Source organism: Acomys minous (assembly GCF_964271855.1).
Source record: "Acomys minous genome assembly, chromosome: 1".
Taxonomy (NCBI): Eukaryota; Metazoa; Chordata; class Mammalia; order Rodentia; family Muridae; genus Acomys; species Acomys minous.
In genome coordinates, this window is record NC_140483.1 from 33,607,824 (window position 1) to 33,625,371 (window position 17,548).

The following is a 17,548-nucleotide window of genomic DNA, read 5'->3' on the forward strand; positions in this document are numbered from 1 at the left end:
TGCTGGGCTAAGTTCTTTTAGCAAAGATTGTGGTGAACTGCAATAGCTGAAGCAGGATTTCGGGGTGGCTAATTTTATCTATGATCCAAGCCCCTACTAACTTTCAACTGTTTTCCTGAGCTTCTGCCTCTACTGACTCATTTGCCACGAATCAGATCACACTATTCTCTGTAGCTGCATTATAACAAAACCCAAATTCTCAATCACGTGGTAAAAGTGCTACTGTACTGAGCTCTGTTCAAACTCATCCTGTACTCTCTCTTCCTTGCCTAATAGTATAGAAAGAGAAATTTTCTAAAAAGGAGCTCGGTTTGGTAATTTTCCCCACCCTGGTTTCACTTCAGCAGTGTGGGCTGGCTTAGAATTTGCTCTGATGCTGAGGCTGGTCCTGAACTCATGGCCTTTTTGCCTCTACCTTCCAAGCACTAAGATGATAAATGTGTGGCACCATATCTGGCTTCAGTCTCCTGATTTTTTAAAATACTCAGTACATCAACTTACAAAAGCTTTACAACATAATTCAAATTTTAATGTTTTTTTTTCCTGTGCATGAGTTGATGCTTGGGAATAAAGACAAGTTCCGTGAAAAACCCTACAGAACCACTGAAATGAAGACTAAAGTGAAGCGCACCATGGCAATTCTTAAGATTTTTGGTGCGAAAAATGTACACACTGGGGCTGGAAAGATGGCTCAGAGGTTAAGAGTACTGCTGCCTCTTCTTCCAAAGGTCTTGAGTTCAACTCCCAGCAACCTCATAGTAGCTCACAACCATCTATAATGAGATTTGGTACCCTTCTCTGGCTGCAGGTACACATGCAAGCAGAGTACTGTATAAATAAATAAATATTTTTAAAAATGTACACACTCTAACCATAATATAAGTACTGTATTTTTATAAGGAAGAACATTATTAATTTGATATTGATATCCTGCAGAGACTAACTCAAATTCTGAAAGCTTTATGATTTTCAAGAAAAAGAAAAAAATTAAATGAAGGGGTTAGGGACACAGTTCAGTTGATAAATGGCTTGCCTAGTGTGCATAAATCCCTAGCCCTTCCCCTCCCTCCACTTTCTCTGTTTATCCTTGGCTGTCCTGGACTTTATAGACCAGGCTGGCCTTGACTCACAGGGATCTGCCTGCCTCTGCCCCCTTGAATATGTGTGGCACCAAGCCTGGCTCAAAACTTGAATTTTTAAGGACTTATTTATGTGTATGGATGTTTCTCCTGCATGTATGTTTGTGTAACCACATCCCTGCCTTAGGCCCTTGGATGTCAGAAGAGGGTTTCAGATGCCCTGAAACTGGAGTTTAAGTAGTTGTGAGCTGACATGTGGTTCTAGGAGTCAGATTTGGGGTCCTCTACAAGATCAACAGTACTCTTGATTGCTGAGCCATCTCCCTAGCCCTTTCTCTCAGAGTTGAGGTTGTAAGTTTAGCAGGTTTTAAGTTTTAGAAATCATGTAAGATGCAATTCTTTTGAAGCTATTGGAAACTTACACATTTCCAAGTTTGAGGAAAACTTATTTGATGGTAAAACTTTACTCAAACGACTTCTCTTCTTTACTAAGAAATCTCATGTGCTGGTCATGTAATATTGCTTTCTGTTGGGGATTGTTATTTAATATAGTGTTAGATGTGCTCTGTTAATGTTCTGTAATTCTAAAGATTCTAAATCCCAAGAGACATTTGGCTCCAATAACTTAAGACACCAGCACCGCCCGCCCCCCACAAGTGAGCTTATTCAGATTTCAGTAACCTTTAGCTGAGAGATCCACTGGGATAGTGGATCATGCACATTATATCCAACAAACCTTTGTGCAAGTGTTTTAAGAAATGTGTGGAGAATTTTGTTTGAACCATTTGCTGAAAAGTAGTCAGGCTTTAAGTAGTTTTCCATGTTACTTTTGCTTGACCCAATGCTCTGTGATGTGAAAATGGTTTACAAACTAACTAGGCAACTTAAGTAAGAGCTCACGGGGCTGGGAAACTGGTGCCGCAAGTTTAATTTCAAGTCAGGGGCTTGCAGACAATGAGCTGCAGGCAGAGTTTGAAAGCCTACCTATTTTCCAGCAATGCCCATTTGTCCATAACCTGCCAGCAGCTACTTCCCTGCTATACTAGCAGAACTAAGCAGTACCAATAGACAGCAGCAACCCAGAGGCCAGCAAAGCCTAAAATATTTCCTATCTGTTCCTTTACAGAAAAGGTCAGCTGATCTTGTTCCAAGTCAGTGATCAATCTTGGCCAGTATAGCTCTGCTTAAAACAAAGAAACAAAAGCTGACTTGGCTTAATTGAGGCTTTGCTGGTGGGACCGTCCTTTCCTTTTTACTTGATCTCATTAAGTCCAACTCTTACATTTATAAGCAGATCTGGAGGGACCCAAACAATCTGATGGTAACAACCTCATCAGAGTATATAAAAAGGACTTCTTAATTATTTTCTTATTATAAGCATTAAGTTCACTGGAAGAAACACACATTTTCTATTTTTTCATGTTGATATGTATAATTCCAAAGAGGTTGGGAAACAACTTTAAAATTACTCACCAGTACATTTTCTTTCTTTTAAAATAAGATTTATTTTCATTTTTATGTGTGGGCATTTTGCTGGATGTTTGTATGTGCACCACATGCATGCCTGGTGCTCAAGGAGGCCAGAAGAAGACATCAAATCTCCTACTGGAGTTACAGGTGGCAGGCAGTGAGCCTGCAGGTGCTGAGAACTGAACCTGGATCCTCTGTAGGAGCGGCCAGTGCCCGTATTCGCTGAGCCTCTCTCCAGCCCCAGCCGGTATATTCTGTACAGCACACATGTGCTGCTTCTTCAAAAGACTCTCACCACACCTGAAAAAGACATTCCCAGCTAGGCTGTGGCTCAATAATTTTTTATTATTTTTATTTAAAAGAATGTGTTTCCCTATCACAAAAATTAGATAGCCACACTGCCAACAGCAAAGTTCATAGTTACACTGATGGCGGAGAATTCTCTGGATATTCCCAATGTCCCAAAGGCGTAAAAGGAGGAAAAGGTATTCAGAACAAATCCAAAACCCAGGATGACTCTGGGAGACATCACATGCCATTTCATTCTCTTCTCATCCAGCTGCACATGGCTTTCAGGAGACTCAAACACAGTTTGACTTCAGGAAACTCTTTATACCAATTCTAGCACCTAATGGGGAAACAACAGAGAGTAGTTTTATAACATTAAGAGTTTAATGGTGCTTTACAGTATGTACTACTGAAAAACCAAATAAAAATTCCTACTATCTGGTATAACACCAACAAACTAGAAGAAGCCAGATGCTCATTTCTTCTTTCAAGTCAAACACTATTTGAAAATTTTCACATTAGTTATTGCACCAATTAGGGTCCCCTTCATGTAAACTATGTGAATCCAATGCAAAGAAATGGGCTCAGGTGAAGTACACCCAGAGTATTTTTCGAGTATCTTTTGGCATCTTAATTCATTCTTAAGGAAAAATAATTAACGATTTTAACATTTCCCTTAGCAAGCACTATGTTGACGACACTAAGTCAACACCGATCAAGGTTTAGAAGACATTAAATGTTGTTTCCATTAACTTCAAAGCTAACCATCTGCTATCAAAATATGGTTAGAATTTTAGTTTTAAGTTATTATCATATCATAAAAGTAAGTTAGTATGGTGTTAAAATTAAGTGAGAAAACAAGGATAGAATTGGCTCAGGAAGGACAGAGAACATGAAGGGGATTGTGAGACTGCCGAGGACTCTTTCATGAACACTTATTCTAAGCCAGAAAAATTTGAAAGGTGCAACCCTTTACCTCTGCCTGCGCTTCATAGTGCCTTTTGTATGTATATAGTAGGGGTCCTCGGTCGTGACAGGCCAATGCTGGAAAATCTCAGGTTTGGTTCTGAGAGTCCACGGAATTCCACCATAGCCTTAGAGTTACTATAGGGATGTTAATAATTCCAGTTGCTGCTATGTGTCTAAGTTGTTGATGTAGGTGTTCCACTTTCAATCTATGCCTTGCTAAGAGAATGTGAAATTGAGAGAATTTAGCTACTTCCATCAAATCCTAAGACCTAACATGTGACTTGAGGCTCCCAGAAAAGAACTAATGTTCTTAGCCATTCTGACTAAAGTGGTTGAACATTTAAGTGCTTCCCAGTCCCTTGAGATTTCTCTGTTGAGAATTCTCTGTTTAGCTCTGTACTCCATTTTTAAATTGGATTATTTAGTTTGTTGGTGTTTAATTTTTTTTTGAGTTCTTTATATGTTTGGATATTAGCCCTTTATCAGATGTAGGGTTGGTGAAGATTTTTTCCCAATCTGTAGATTGCTGTTTTGTTCTATTGACAGTGACCTTGCCTTATAGAAGCTTTTCAGCTTCATGAGGTTCCATTTATTAATTGCTAATCTTGGGACCTGGGTTGTTGGTGTTATGTTCAGGAGAAGTTGTCTCCTATGCCAATGAGTTAAAAGCTGATGTTCACTTTCTCTTCTAATAGAATTAATCTATCTGGTTATATGTTGAGGTCTTTGATCCACTTGAACTTGAGTCTGCTATGCTTGCAGAAAGGAGCCTAGCATAGCTGTCCTCTGAGAAGCTCCACGCAGCAGTGGATGGAAACAGATGCTGAGACAAACATTGGGCAAAGCATAGGGAGTCTTGTGGAAAAGTGGGGGGAAAGACAGAAGGACCTGGAGGAGACAGGAATTGTACAAGAAGACCAACAGAGCCAACTAACCAGAACCCAGAGGCGCTTGCAGAGACTGAAGCACCAATCAAGGACCATGCATGGACTGGACCTAGGCCCCTACACAGATGTAGCAAAGAGGCTACTCAGGCTTCATATGGGTCCCCTAGTAAGGGGAACAGGGGCTGTCTCTGACATGGACTCTGTTCCCTGTTTTTTGATCACTTCCCTCTGATGAGGCTGTCTTGACATGCCACAGGGGAGGAGGATGCACGTAGTCCTGATGTGACTTGATGTGCTGGGGTGGGTTGTTGGAGGGGGGGGGGTCTCATTTTCTGAGGAGTAGGGAAGGAGGGATAAGGGGAAGATTGAGGGAGAGTAGGACTGGAGGAGAGGAGGGGGGGGACTATGACTGGGATATAAAGTTAAAAAAACAAACTAGTGTTGATCCATGCAAAGGACTAGTTTTCAAGTAAGTTGTGGTTCCTCTTAGAAAAGGTATTTTCTATTCTTTTCTTTTTTTGAGACAGGGTTTCTCTGTGTAGCCTTGACTGTCCTGGACCTGCTTTGTAGACCAGGGTGGTCTCAAACTCACAGAGATCTGCCTGCCTCTGCCTCCCTGAGTGCTGGGATATTTTCTAAACAAACTATCTGCCTGAAAAAGGCGATTGTCCTAGGAATTAGTCTGACTAGCTATCACTGCAGCTCCTCTTTGACTTTGTATGTTTCATCTCCTCTCTACAGGTTGTGCCTAGGCTGGATTGCTCTCTTGGTGCTTTGGGCAAGTGTGCACTTACAAATTTTAAAAAGTGTGGAAAATAAATGTCTATGGACAAGTGAAACAGACACATCATAAAAAAAAAAAAAAACGCTTTCTGAACTTTCCAGAAGAATATATAGAAGGATCATATTCTCTCAGAATAGCCAAACTTATGTACTTAAAAATGTCCATGCAAACAGGGTTTTGTTTAGAAAAATTTCACAGCTTATCCCAGGATTTATTTATATAAATAACACATTATGCCCAAGGGCTAAATACTAAAAGATATAGTCAAGTAAGAGGTTATTTCCTTGAAATATTAAGTAAAAAAAAATCCTGTGGAGAACTGTGAGTGTGTGACTCTGATTATGCTCTAGGCGTCATAGAGATTTCAGATTACGGAACACTAGATTTTCCTCTCTATCCTGACTGCCCTCCTTAGCAAGGAGGGAAAAAAAAACCTACTTGTTATGTGAAAGAAAAAAAGCATAAAAAAGAAGAAAATATAGAAGAAGGTAACAAATACATGAGCATTATGCCCTGCCCACTAAGTGCCCTGTGCTGTGGATGCGATCAATAACCTTTCTGTTTCTGCCTGATCCATTGATCAACCCATCCATCCTACATCCCCAACAAGCATGGTCACCCCCAAAACTGTGAGCTACCTGTTTCTCTCAACTTCTATTAAGTCATTCATTCTGAAGACAGAAACCCATAACTTGAAATGACTGTGAAGGCTCAGTACAATTGTATATTTCCAAGAGCCTGTTACAGTTTTTAAAAAAGGGTCTGAGTTTAAAATTGGAAGCTGTTTGAAATGGCTTACCTTAATTGTACCCTGGCTGTTAGCAGCAATCAGCACATTGGACTCCTGGAAAAGAACAAGAGCTTTAGGAACAGAGGAGGATTTCCTGTAGGAAGCTAAAGAGAATAATTTCTCTTCAACCTTCTTGGACTTCACCCTAAGACACCAAAGGAATCTAAAATAGAAGGCCAACTTTTAGCATATATAACAGTAACAAGAGAAGGTGAGCATCTGTTTCCCCAGAACACTTACAGAGGGAAAGCTGATTTTATTTTTTTCTAGTAAGATGTTCCACTACTCAACATGTGTGCTATTAATAGCCTTGTAATAACTTCAGTGAGGATTTATGTCACAAAGTACCTTTAATGTTTCAAGCCTTAAGGGGAAGACCCTCCCCCTTTTGAAAGCAGGAAAGAGTAGAAGAGAATGGACAAGAACAAGTTCATCAAAAACAACCTCAGGGTCAGGCACAGCTCCCAAGAGCTAATGGAGCCCAGGAATTTGGAGACACACTCAAGTCTTGTTCACAAGGATAGACAGCTAAGAGGCAGACAGACTTAAGAAGACAATAGAATAGTAACATTTAAATGACAGCTATGAGAAACAGATTAACATGGCCATGCTTTAATGAAGACTGGAATCAGCCCAAATATCCTTTACTTAAGGCTTCATGAGCTAAGTACTCAGTAGGAAACAAACAAACAAACAAAAAACCAACCCACACCAAACTTTAACATGTCTTGATGGGGATGTCCGTATCAGTGAAAGTGAGTTACAAACTCTAGATTCTTTGAAATGACATAAGGAATGTTTGTTTGTTTGTTTCACAAAGTATGTATTTCTTTTTTAAACTTTCCTTTTCTGAGAACTACTCATTTTGTTATGAGCAAATAAATAATATGATGTACTATCAGACTTTTCAGAGGGGCTAGAATATCTCTCAATGCAGTCAGTGGGGAAAGCATTCATGGCCACACTTGTGACTTGAACATGGGTACTGCTAATCTTTTGCTAGCTGGGGATTTTTCTTGCAATGATAAGGTAGAAATTGCAGAATTCAATGAGGACTTCAGACATTTTCTCTAGGTGACTGACTATACACAGCAGGACTTTAACACACAGTATCAATGCTTTGACCCCAAGAGTGAATGGACCAGGAAGCCAATTTAGGATTGATCTACTCCTTCATTGATCTGAATTTAGAAAGTGGATGGAGTAGGCAGAATTTCTATACCTGACTCAGAAAACAGTAAAACACTGAAACAAAAGTTGTGTGATACTAAAACCACTTTTAGAATACCCAGAAAAGACTGCCTTGCAAAAAGGAACAAGAAATAAAGCATAAACTTAGCTCCAATCAATTGGATGCTGCTTAAGAAGGATTAAGACGCCATAATTTACAAGAAGGCTACTGCTGTAAGGTGCCGGAGCCCTGAAGAACCAACCACTTCTATGGGAGCATATGCCATAAGGACAATGAAAAGCTTTAGCCTTAGCACCAGTATTTCTTTCATTTTGGTTCTAGCTACTTTTTAATGTAAAGGAGGAAGACAGAAAACCCAGTGAAGATAAGGACTGATTTGCGAATAGCAAGGAACTCTTTTCTGCCACTAAGGAGTGAGGAAAAATTTTCAAACTCAATTTATGAATGAAATAAAATCAGAGAAAGTCATGAAAATAAAATTAGCCAACTGCCTTTATAAATATGTAAAAACAAAAACAAAACCCACACACCTTAAAATGCCACCAGTAAACGGAATTCATCTAAATACACAAGGGCACATTAGGGGCTTGTGATGCATCAACAACAGGCTATGCTACTTGGCTTCATACCAGGGGACTAATCCTTGGGCCCACAGGGTAGAAACAAGAACTAGCTCCCACAAGCTGTCCTTTGATTTTCACATGCAAACCACAGTACATAAATACTCACACATAAAAATAAAATTTAGTAAAAATTTAAAGAACAATACATTATACAGAAGTAGGATTTATCCAATTACTAACTTGGTTTTTAATATTAATAAATCATTGACAGCTCAGGGTATAGTTCTCTGGTACAGCAAAGCTTAGCATTTATACAAGGCCCTGGGCTCAGTCTCTAGCATCAAAGAAATTAAAATACCAAGGAATACAATTCATTATGTTGAAAGTGAAAGAAAAAAATCACATTACAAAACTCACTTGAATTTACCACTAACTTATAATAAAAATTTTATTTAAGGTGATAAATTATCTACATATAAATGTGTAAATAAATTATGAAAGCTCCACACCCTCATAATAAAAACAACAGAGATCAGAAGGAAACTGCAAATTACATGACTATATAAAAATAAATGAGTATTCAATTATCCACATACAGATAAAGAATTAACATTAAAATTTATAAAACAGTTCCGTTAGTTTCTTAAAAACAAAGCTACATATCTATGTAAATGGGTCAGATAGTGTCTAAAATAATCTTTTTTGGAATCACAATTAAAAGTCTATAAACTTTTAAGTAGAAATTTAAGCTAATCCTAGCACATCAACAAAAAGCAAAGGAACTGTAACAGATAAGAAAACGGAACGATCAGAAGCAGATGCCTGTGTGATCATGTGAATTTTCAAAAAACCTTGGCAGGAATAATTAGTATTAAAAGGAGTACTGAAACAACCAGTGTTTATTGCTTATTGCATATTGTGGTGTGAAAATGGGCAAGTGAAGCCTAAACATGAGGCGGACTAAAATAGCCAACTTTATTCAGAGCACCAGACAATTTATACTCTGAGGGTTAAGAGTCCTATGAGTAAACTGCCCAAACATAAGGAGAAGTCGCATGAGTGGGCACACAGGCATATTATTATAAACAAATGATAACAGCCAGCTGTAATGATAAAGTAAACTCACTCCTATCTACTAAACCAGGGAGGGGCACAAAAGCTCATTCCAAGAACAATTTCTTATTTTTGAAGAAACTCAGGTCACAAGACTTTTTTGTCTTGTTTTCTTAGATTTTTTTTTTATAAGTACTCAAAATTCCCCTCATACAACTGCAATCTTGGACTGTGTTCTGACAAACCATACTTATGAAAAGCCAAATGTATGGCTGCTGAAATACATATGAAAAGAAAACTAAACCTTTACATTCTATCATCTTAAAAATTAAATCTAAACAAAAATTCTAGGATAAAAAAGATCCACGACTACAATGTCTGAGTTGGAAAATATTCCTCGAATGCAAAAGATATCTGCTTAAAAAATGGTAATTGTTAATAGTGTAGTCCTGGTAAGTGAAATATACTCCAGTGGAAGCCCACACATCCAAGAATATATGGGCAGTGAAAATTTGACTTGGTAAGTTTTAAAGAAAAAATTAAAAAGAGGACACCAAAGTTGGATGAATAGCGAACTGGGGGGGGGGGGCAATACAGAGGAGTTGGAGGGGGGGTTAGTGTAATTACAACACACTGTATGAAATGCTCAAACAACTAATAGGAAAAAATGCATACACTGAGTTTAAGAGGACAAATAAAACCAAGGAGTTTATGACTATCCACATAAAAAATAATCCAGTAACTCTGGGAAAACATAAAAAGTTAACTGTGTACCTATCTTAAGATGTAGCAATTCTACCCTGTAGATATATGTATGCAAAAGAAAGAATACTAAATTAGATGAATATTTGTTTATTATTCAAACACTTCAAAACTTGGAATAGGCTTTATATCTAAAATGAGTGAACACATATGTAACTTTTGGAATAGTTATAAATATAAATAATGTTGCTCAGAACAACATAAAACTATAGGTACAAGGACTATGTCAACAAATTAAACAACAACAAAAGCAGGCTGAAGGAGCCAGACCCCACACCAAAAAAAAAAAGTGTGTTTTTATATATATATATATAAAATGTTTTTTCTATTATATGACAGTCTAAGAAAGACCAAGGCCAGGCGTCAGCCCATAAAGACTAATACATTAATGTTATTCTAGCTTATTGCCATGTGCCAAGGAGAAAGGGATCCTAGAAAAGCATTTAACAGGTACAAGAGAGCCTCAACTTCATCACTACATATAGACATCTTTTAAATTCTATGCATCTACATACAGACATTTCCAACCACACACACACACACACACGAACATGTGTGTGTACGCATACACATGTGCCTTGTATAATTTCCTTCTCAATATCAAGTGCTTTCACTAACAGAGAGGGTTTGGCTATATGAAGGTAGCAGGGAGTGGTGTTCCTCAGTGTACATAGTTTTGCTGGGCCAAATGTTCGTTGAGATCTGGGAGACTGGAGCTCCTTCATTAAAAGCGAACACTTCCAAGATGACTCCATTAAACTCCAATCCCTTCTTTCCTCCCCACTTAGGTATTTTTGCTTAGGATTATCTAAGTTAATACTAAATAATGATTATGAACAAAAATGCTACAGTTATAGTCTTTGACTGGCAAACTGTACCAATTATTATACCTCAGGGTTATTTTTATTGTTTTTTGGAGACAGAGTTTCTCTGTGTAACAGCTGTGGCTGTCCTCAAACTTACAGAGATCCACCTACCTCTGCCTCCAGAGCGCTAGGATTAAAGGCATGCGCCATCACTGCCCAGTTATACCTCGATTTTTGATTCATTCAAACAAATATCTGGTCTCTTAACAAACCTAACAAATAAGAGGAAAGGATTTATATAGTTAATCAAAGGGACATTTATGTTCAACTGACATCACATTTCTTGGTCCCAGTTGAATCACATCTCTGATGTATGTACATATGTACACACACACACACACACACACACACACACACACAAATTAAGATAGTTGATCACAATCCATATGCATTTTTTAAATCTACCTATATAATATATCATGGAGTTTTAATCAGAGGTCACTATAGAAAAAGATCTTGAATCTGGATTTGAATATATTGTGCTAAAAACACAAAGAAATCAAATATGAGTAGAAAACTTCAAGACTGCTTACTGAAATGAAGAACAAACTAGATGATGGATTTCTAACAGGCCTGGATAAATCAGTAAATTGTTTCAACAACTGTCTCATAAAAATCTGATCAGAGAAAGAGATATGAGGAGTTCAGGACCACAAACAAGAATCTTTCCACAATGAATCACCAATGAGAGCAGCTGGGGTTGCTCACAGTGAGCCTCAGTGCTGTGTGCCCCTCAGTGCCTGCCAGGCCTCCTTTCCACCTGCCCTTCCCCGACAAAACTTAGACTTAAACAACCAGCACTTCAAATTTAGTACTAAGAAAGAATTTTCTTTAGAAATGATCATTTCCAAACTTTGGTTATGTATTTTAAAAAGCACACAACTGTATTTTGCTTTTTTATTCAACATAGGGGCCCATTCCTGTGCAGGCTGGCCTTGGACTAAAGGCAATTCTCCTGCCTGAGCTTCTCAAATGCTAGGATTACAAAGGTCTAAGTCATCATGTGTAGCAAAAAACCAACTTTTAATAAAAAGAACTTCATGAAAGCTATTTTCAATAACCCTTTTATATATAGTATTAATAACTGATAACCCTGGGCTAATTAACCCAACCCAATCCATAGAAAAGTAGCAATTCTACATGCATTGACATTATTGTTACAAGTTTTTTAAGTAAGCAAGCCATCACTAACATGTACTTTCAAAAACTATCAAACAGGTAATCCCTGTACCTGAATAGCAGAAGCAGTTCAGGGCTGCTGTAGGTGACACGAGACCTTATTTCAAAGAGCATTTAAAGGAAAAAAAAGGGGGGGGCATGACAAAACACAGACAAATGAAGTCCATAAAATATTTTACAATGGTTGAAGAACTAGTTTTACTTGGTTTTCTTCTATATTCAAGTACACTTAATCAACATGATTAAATCATAAGGAAAACATGATTTGGAGTGGAAGTTCAAAAAGTTGTATGGAGGGGAACGATCAGACTTAGCCAGCTGTCCTAAGTCAGACAGAGACCTCCATGTTTATGTAGGATTGCTGCTTTCTGCAGACAAAAGATAGTTTCTCATTTGCCTACATGGTTGACTCCGCAGCTTCCATTTTTAATGTTTTATTATTATTAATATAATACTTGTTACACAATCTTTTTATTTTCCCACTTTCTTTACATACTTTTATTATTATTACAACTTCTAACTACTTAGAATTCTCATATAGATATACCTTAAATACATTAAAATAAGGGGAAAAATCAGGATCTACATGACAGAAAAGCAGCTTAGAAAGCATATTTTAGAAACACAGGCAAAGTGATTTCCAGTCAGGGAGAACTCACAGTGTACACAGGAAAGCAGGATGGAGATACACAGACATACACTCACCACTCCACAACCATTCCAATGTCTGCCAAAGTCTTCTCAGCAAGTGGCTCACATGACTTAATTGTATCTGCTACTCAAGACATCTACAGACACCTTCAACTTTCATCACATGCCAAAATCTTACTCTTGACAGTATATTGAATAAGCCTGAGAATACTGTATTCACAATAACAATCATAAGGAAAAATGATTCTGTTCTGTTGGTGACTATTGAAATTTTTTAAAAATTAAGAATTGTATTTCCCCCCAAATGATTTGTCTGTCCGTCCATCCCTCCATCCATCCATCCATCATTGTCTCTCTGTCCGTCCGTCCGTCTGTCCGTCCATCCATCCATCGGCTCTCCGTCCATCCATCCATCCATCCATCATTGTCTCTCTGTCTGTCTGTCTATTTTGCCTGCATGAGTTTATATGCACCATGTGCTGGAGAGGCCAGAAGAACATATTGGTTCCTCTGGAACAGGACTTATAGCCAGTTGTAAGCTTCTATATGAGGGCTGGAAACTGAATCTGGTCCTCTGCAGGAGCAGTAGGTGCTTTTAACCAATGAGGCATGTCTCCAGCCCCAGACATGCCTCCAGAAATGTGCATGTGTAAAATTGGTACTTGCAAATTTCCTTCTGACCATCCTGGTAAGGCCACTCCTAGAGTTTATGTTATGTTTTAGAGATACTTTATAACACAATGGAAGACAAAATCTCTGTCTTGCTCATGCATGCATGACCCAAACCAACCAATCAACCAACCAACTAACCAACCAATCAAAACCCACAATAACTTTAAGACAGAAGATCTGGCTCTGGACACTGTTTCTGCACAGAACTGCTTAATCCTTTCAAGACTCAACTGCTTCAACTATAAAACAGTCTCAAACCCTAACAGAGTCTTTATTTATGAAGCTGTAAAGCTGTAAAGCCTCATAAATAAAGACTTTACTGATGAGGTCCAAGACATCATACCAGATGTAGCAGACACCTTGCATTTGAGGTAATACGAGAAGCAGGAGTATCTCTCTAATAACCCCCTGCCCTTTTCCCAAAGCAGATCATAAAAGAACTCTCTATTCTTTCTCTCTGAAGTAAATCAGAAGACCCATGGTTAAGAGGTGAATCATATATACAGAGGGATGGAGGAAAAGCTGAGCAAGTAAGTCTTGCTATGAGCACCCTAATTTGCTACCACACAACATACCCCTTTGTTTTTAAACTAAACCTTAAGACTATCCATCCATTCAAACCTGAGCATAAAAATATGCAATGTACTTGTTTAAGCCATCATTTTTGAATAGTCATGTTACATAAACCTATTAAATAAATATGCAAGCTTTTCTCTCACTAATCCTCTTTGTTATCTAAGTTTCAAGCCATTTAGTGGTGGATAGGAAATTTGAACTTGGACACAGTTAACTGGCAAATTACAGACAACAGACATGTCAATTGTAGATATTCTTACTAAAGATTTTATTAAATATAGGCTACATTCTTTTTCAATTAAAGCAATTTCAGCTCATGTATCACTCTAGCTATGATCTTATGAAAGTAATTAAAATGTAAACTAGGTTAAGAAGACAAATTTTATCTTAAGGCTTCTCAGAATTTTCCTATATAGATAAGTACTTCTTACTCTGCTAACTGCTGTTATTATGCTCTTTGCTCCCAAAGTGGAACAAACAAGGGATAGCAAAGAATATTTGAAGAGTAGTTAATAAAGTGCCTTCTGCAAATACATGTCAGTAGCTGTACAATATAAGGAACCGATGCAATGGCTAAGAGAGACGCAGAAAATTAAGAGCCTGTGAAGAAGAAGAAATATGACAAAATTTAAATAAACAGAAACAAGGAGACTAGGTAATAAAAAGTAAGGGGAGTAGACAGAAGCATGGCATGTAAAACCACAGTTACTGTTTAAATTTACTCAAAGGCGGGCATTCTAACTATTACTTGTAAACTTGAAATTTGAGTTATCTTACAGTAACATTTCTGGCTGTATTTTTCCCTCTGTAATTGGTGCTTGAATTTCCCAAAGAGCATATTCAACATGGGATTAAAATACAATAAATATATATCTGTAGTGAAATGAATGAAGCAATTGGCAAGAATAGGTAATTTGTTTATAAAATGTTCTTGAAATTCTACTGGTGGCCAAAATATACAAACTACAGTTATTTTGTCTGAATAACTGGGGCCAAGGGTAAAAGTAATGTCTAAAAGACAAAAGCCATTTGACTGTAGTGTATGAAGAGGGGCGGAGGGATATAGAAAACACAACATTCTCCACAGTGCACAAACTGCTAGGAAAAAACTGAACAGTACAAAGCACAAATCATGTAGGCCCGAACTCTTCTCAGAGCCCCGCTGTACTACTTACTGTCTGTCTGTGGCAGTAATAGCTCTTGCAATAAATCTGCTGACCCAAAAGACAATCTGTCTAAGTGTTCCCATTCAACCCCAAACTCAAGACTGTTGATGACAGGTATGTTAACTGGCTTAAGTGTAATCATTTAGATATGAAGACACAATTGTTATATCTATCGCAAAACATCACACTGTATCTTGTAAATATATAAGGAATACTTAATTGATACAAAGAAACATGGTTGTGTGAAATTCTCAAAGACAATAAACATATTTAAAGTAAAAGGCATACTTTAAATGAAGCCTCCCTTACATAACATTCATTCGCACATTCACTCATTCCATTGTGTCAAACAGTGAAGACCTCATCATTAACAAGGGTCAGAATAGAAGACAAATGGTTTTAACCTCATCCCCGCCCCCCCTCCAAAAAAAAAAAAAGCTATTTAGAAGACACAAGTCTTGAAACTCAGTAGGCCAAGCAGCCAGTCTCTCACAAGCATGGCTTCATACACTTCTTCCTGACTGACACAAGTGTACATATTATTAAACAGAGACCACTGAGATTCATATGTTTTACCTAAACACAATGACATGTCTTAGTTTCCAATCAAATTGTTCAATATAGATAGAGGCAAGATCGGAATGCCAATTCATGATTCTTCCAGTGCGTCAATAGTGTTTTATAATAAATCTAAGAATTAATCTAAAGCTAGGATATTAAACTTTCTATTTGTCTTGATGTAGTTCAGTAAAATAGTGCTGTGAGAAGGCAATCCAAGGCAGGCACTGGGATATTTATATCTACACTCTGTATTTTATATATCTATTCTCTGAAGTTCCAAGGCTCAACTAATCTTTATCTTGATACTTTTTTATTACCTTCAAAAGGCTCTTAAAAAGATTCCTTCCAAATCTTGTTCATATAAAATTATTTGTCTTCTCACATTTTAAAATCTGTTCTTGAATACAGTAAATGATATTAATGATCATTCTTTTCCTCATTTTCCCACCACTGCTGACCACTCTGGTGTTGGGGAAGTGTAAGGAGGTCAAAGGTGCTTGTCTGTGGGTCTCAAATTTGGGAGACCCTGGGTGGTGTGCCAGGAACTCCTTCTTACATAGTTAGACTTTGTCTCAAAAACAAAACAAAAACAAACAAACAAAAACCTAAAGAACAAAACCCAAAACACTACCAAAATGAAAAAAATCTCTAATAATTTACAAATTTAGCTTTAAAAATGTGGTAATATTTAACTTAGCTTAAACCAAAACCTATATAGATCATTTTTTCTTTTATCTTTATTCTATAAATCTGCTTTTTAAAAATTCACTTTTTACTCTGTAAAGTTTCTAGCTCAAAATTTAAGACATTAATATATATTTCAGCATAGGCTTACATATTAACATCAATATTTCCATGTTTGGTCCTACTGAAAAGTCTTCAAGAGTAACAACATACACAAAGATGTTTCTAATAACACCTCCAGCATCTAGAATCCCTTCGTAAAGATATGTCTGAGACACACAAGGACTTGTCAGACCTATCAGGAATATGAACAAGTGAAGTGAAAATGATTAATTTGCTTCTTTGTTCATCCCAGATTTGCCTGTAGACAGATGGCCCACTGAGAACGTTCCATCCTTTTAAGGAAACCCTTATGATGTTGGTGCTCATGTTTTTAATTTTTTTAAGGACTCTGTTGAGAATTTGAAAGGTGCTGCAGAACTCATAAAAATTTTCCTAGTTCTTTGTTCTAAAAATTCCTGTTTTTGTTGCATCTTTTTCAGCCATGTTTAATAGATGACAGCACTTTTTGAGCTCCAGGATAACCTAAAGAGATTTGTGTCACACACACAGACTGTCACTGACAAACACAATTATGTAATGTGCAACAGTGCATATATTTTAAAGTTTTTTAATTATACAACATGAGAAGGCTTATACAAATTACATAGTCTATTACTATCAAATCTGGAAGCTGAGTCACACAATTTAAAATAAGACATCAATAGATTGTATCAAATGAAATTGTACCTGGAACTCATATACTTTATGTGTTAGGTCAGACTTTTTTGTGTTAAAAATAAAACTAGGGACTATCATCACTTAGTCAAAGAATTCATTTTTAAACTGTATAAAGCCCAGGAATCAATTCACAGGCCATCAACAAAAACCACAACAAAAAACAAATAATACTACTCCACAATCAAGCACCTAAAAAGCTTAAAAGAGAGAGCGGGGGGCGGGGAGGACGCTAACAATTGTTAAGGCAGAAATCAAAATAGTAAGAAAAATTTCTCCTGCATACAGTTTATGGAAAAACTTTTACCATTAAACATACAAGGAGGTGAAAATTTTGAGTATGATTTTTATAACCTAGCAGTGTAACTTTCCTGTAAAGGAGCTGAATGATTATTATGTATCTGTAAAGTAATTCTACCTTGAAACAGTATGTAATTACTGAGTTCTTTTTGAACAGATACTGAATGTGATCATTAAGAATGAGACCAAGTTGGTAATCTGGAGGAATATCCAGTCCTAGAGAGATAACTGAAGCATGTACACACATGACCTAGGTACGTGAGAAATACTTATATTATC

General features: G+C 37.2%; 1 protein-coding gene across 4 annotated transcripts in view; it reads right to left on the reverse strand.

Moving 5' to 3' along the window:
- Nucleotides 1-2,874: 2,874 nt before the first annotated feature.
- COP1 (COP1 E3 ubiquitin ligase) overlaps nt 2,875-17,548 on the reverse strand; it is a 119,099-nt gene continuing 104,425 nt past the window's right edge. For 3 of the 4 annotated variants that reach the window (XM_084794597.1, XM_084794596.1, XM_084794595.1), the window contains exons 19-20: nt 6,277-6,321; nt 2,875-3,177 (exon numbers count right to left, since the gene is read on the reverse strand). In XM_084794597.1, coding sequence (XP_084650723.1) covers nt 3,160-3,177; nt 6,277-6,321 — 63 coding nt within the window. In that variant the 3' untranslated portion in view covers nt 2,875-3,159. Of the gene's footprint in view, nt 3,178-6,276; nt 6,322-10,814; nt 10,916-17,548 lie in introns of all 4 variants that reach the window. The other variant, XR_014781569.1, reaches the window with a different exon arrangement.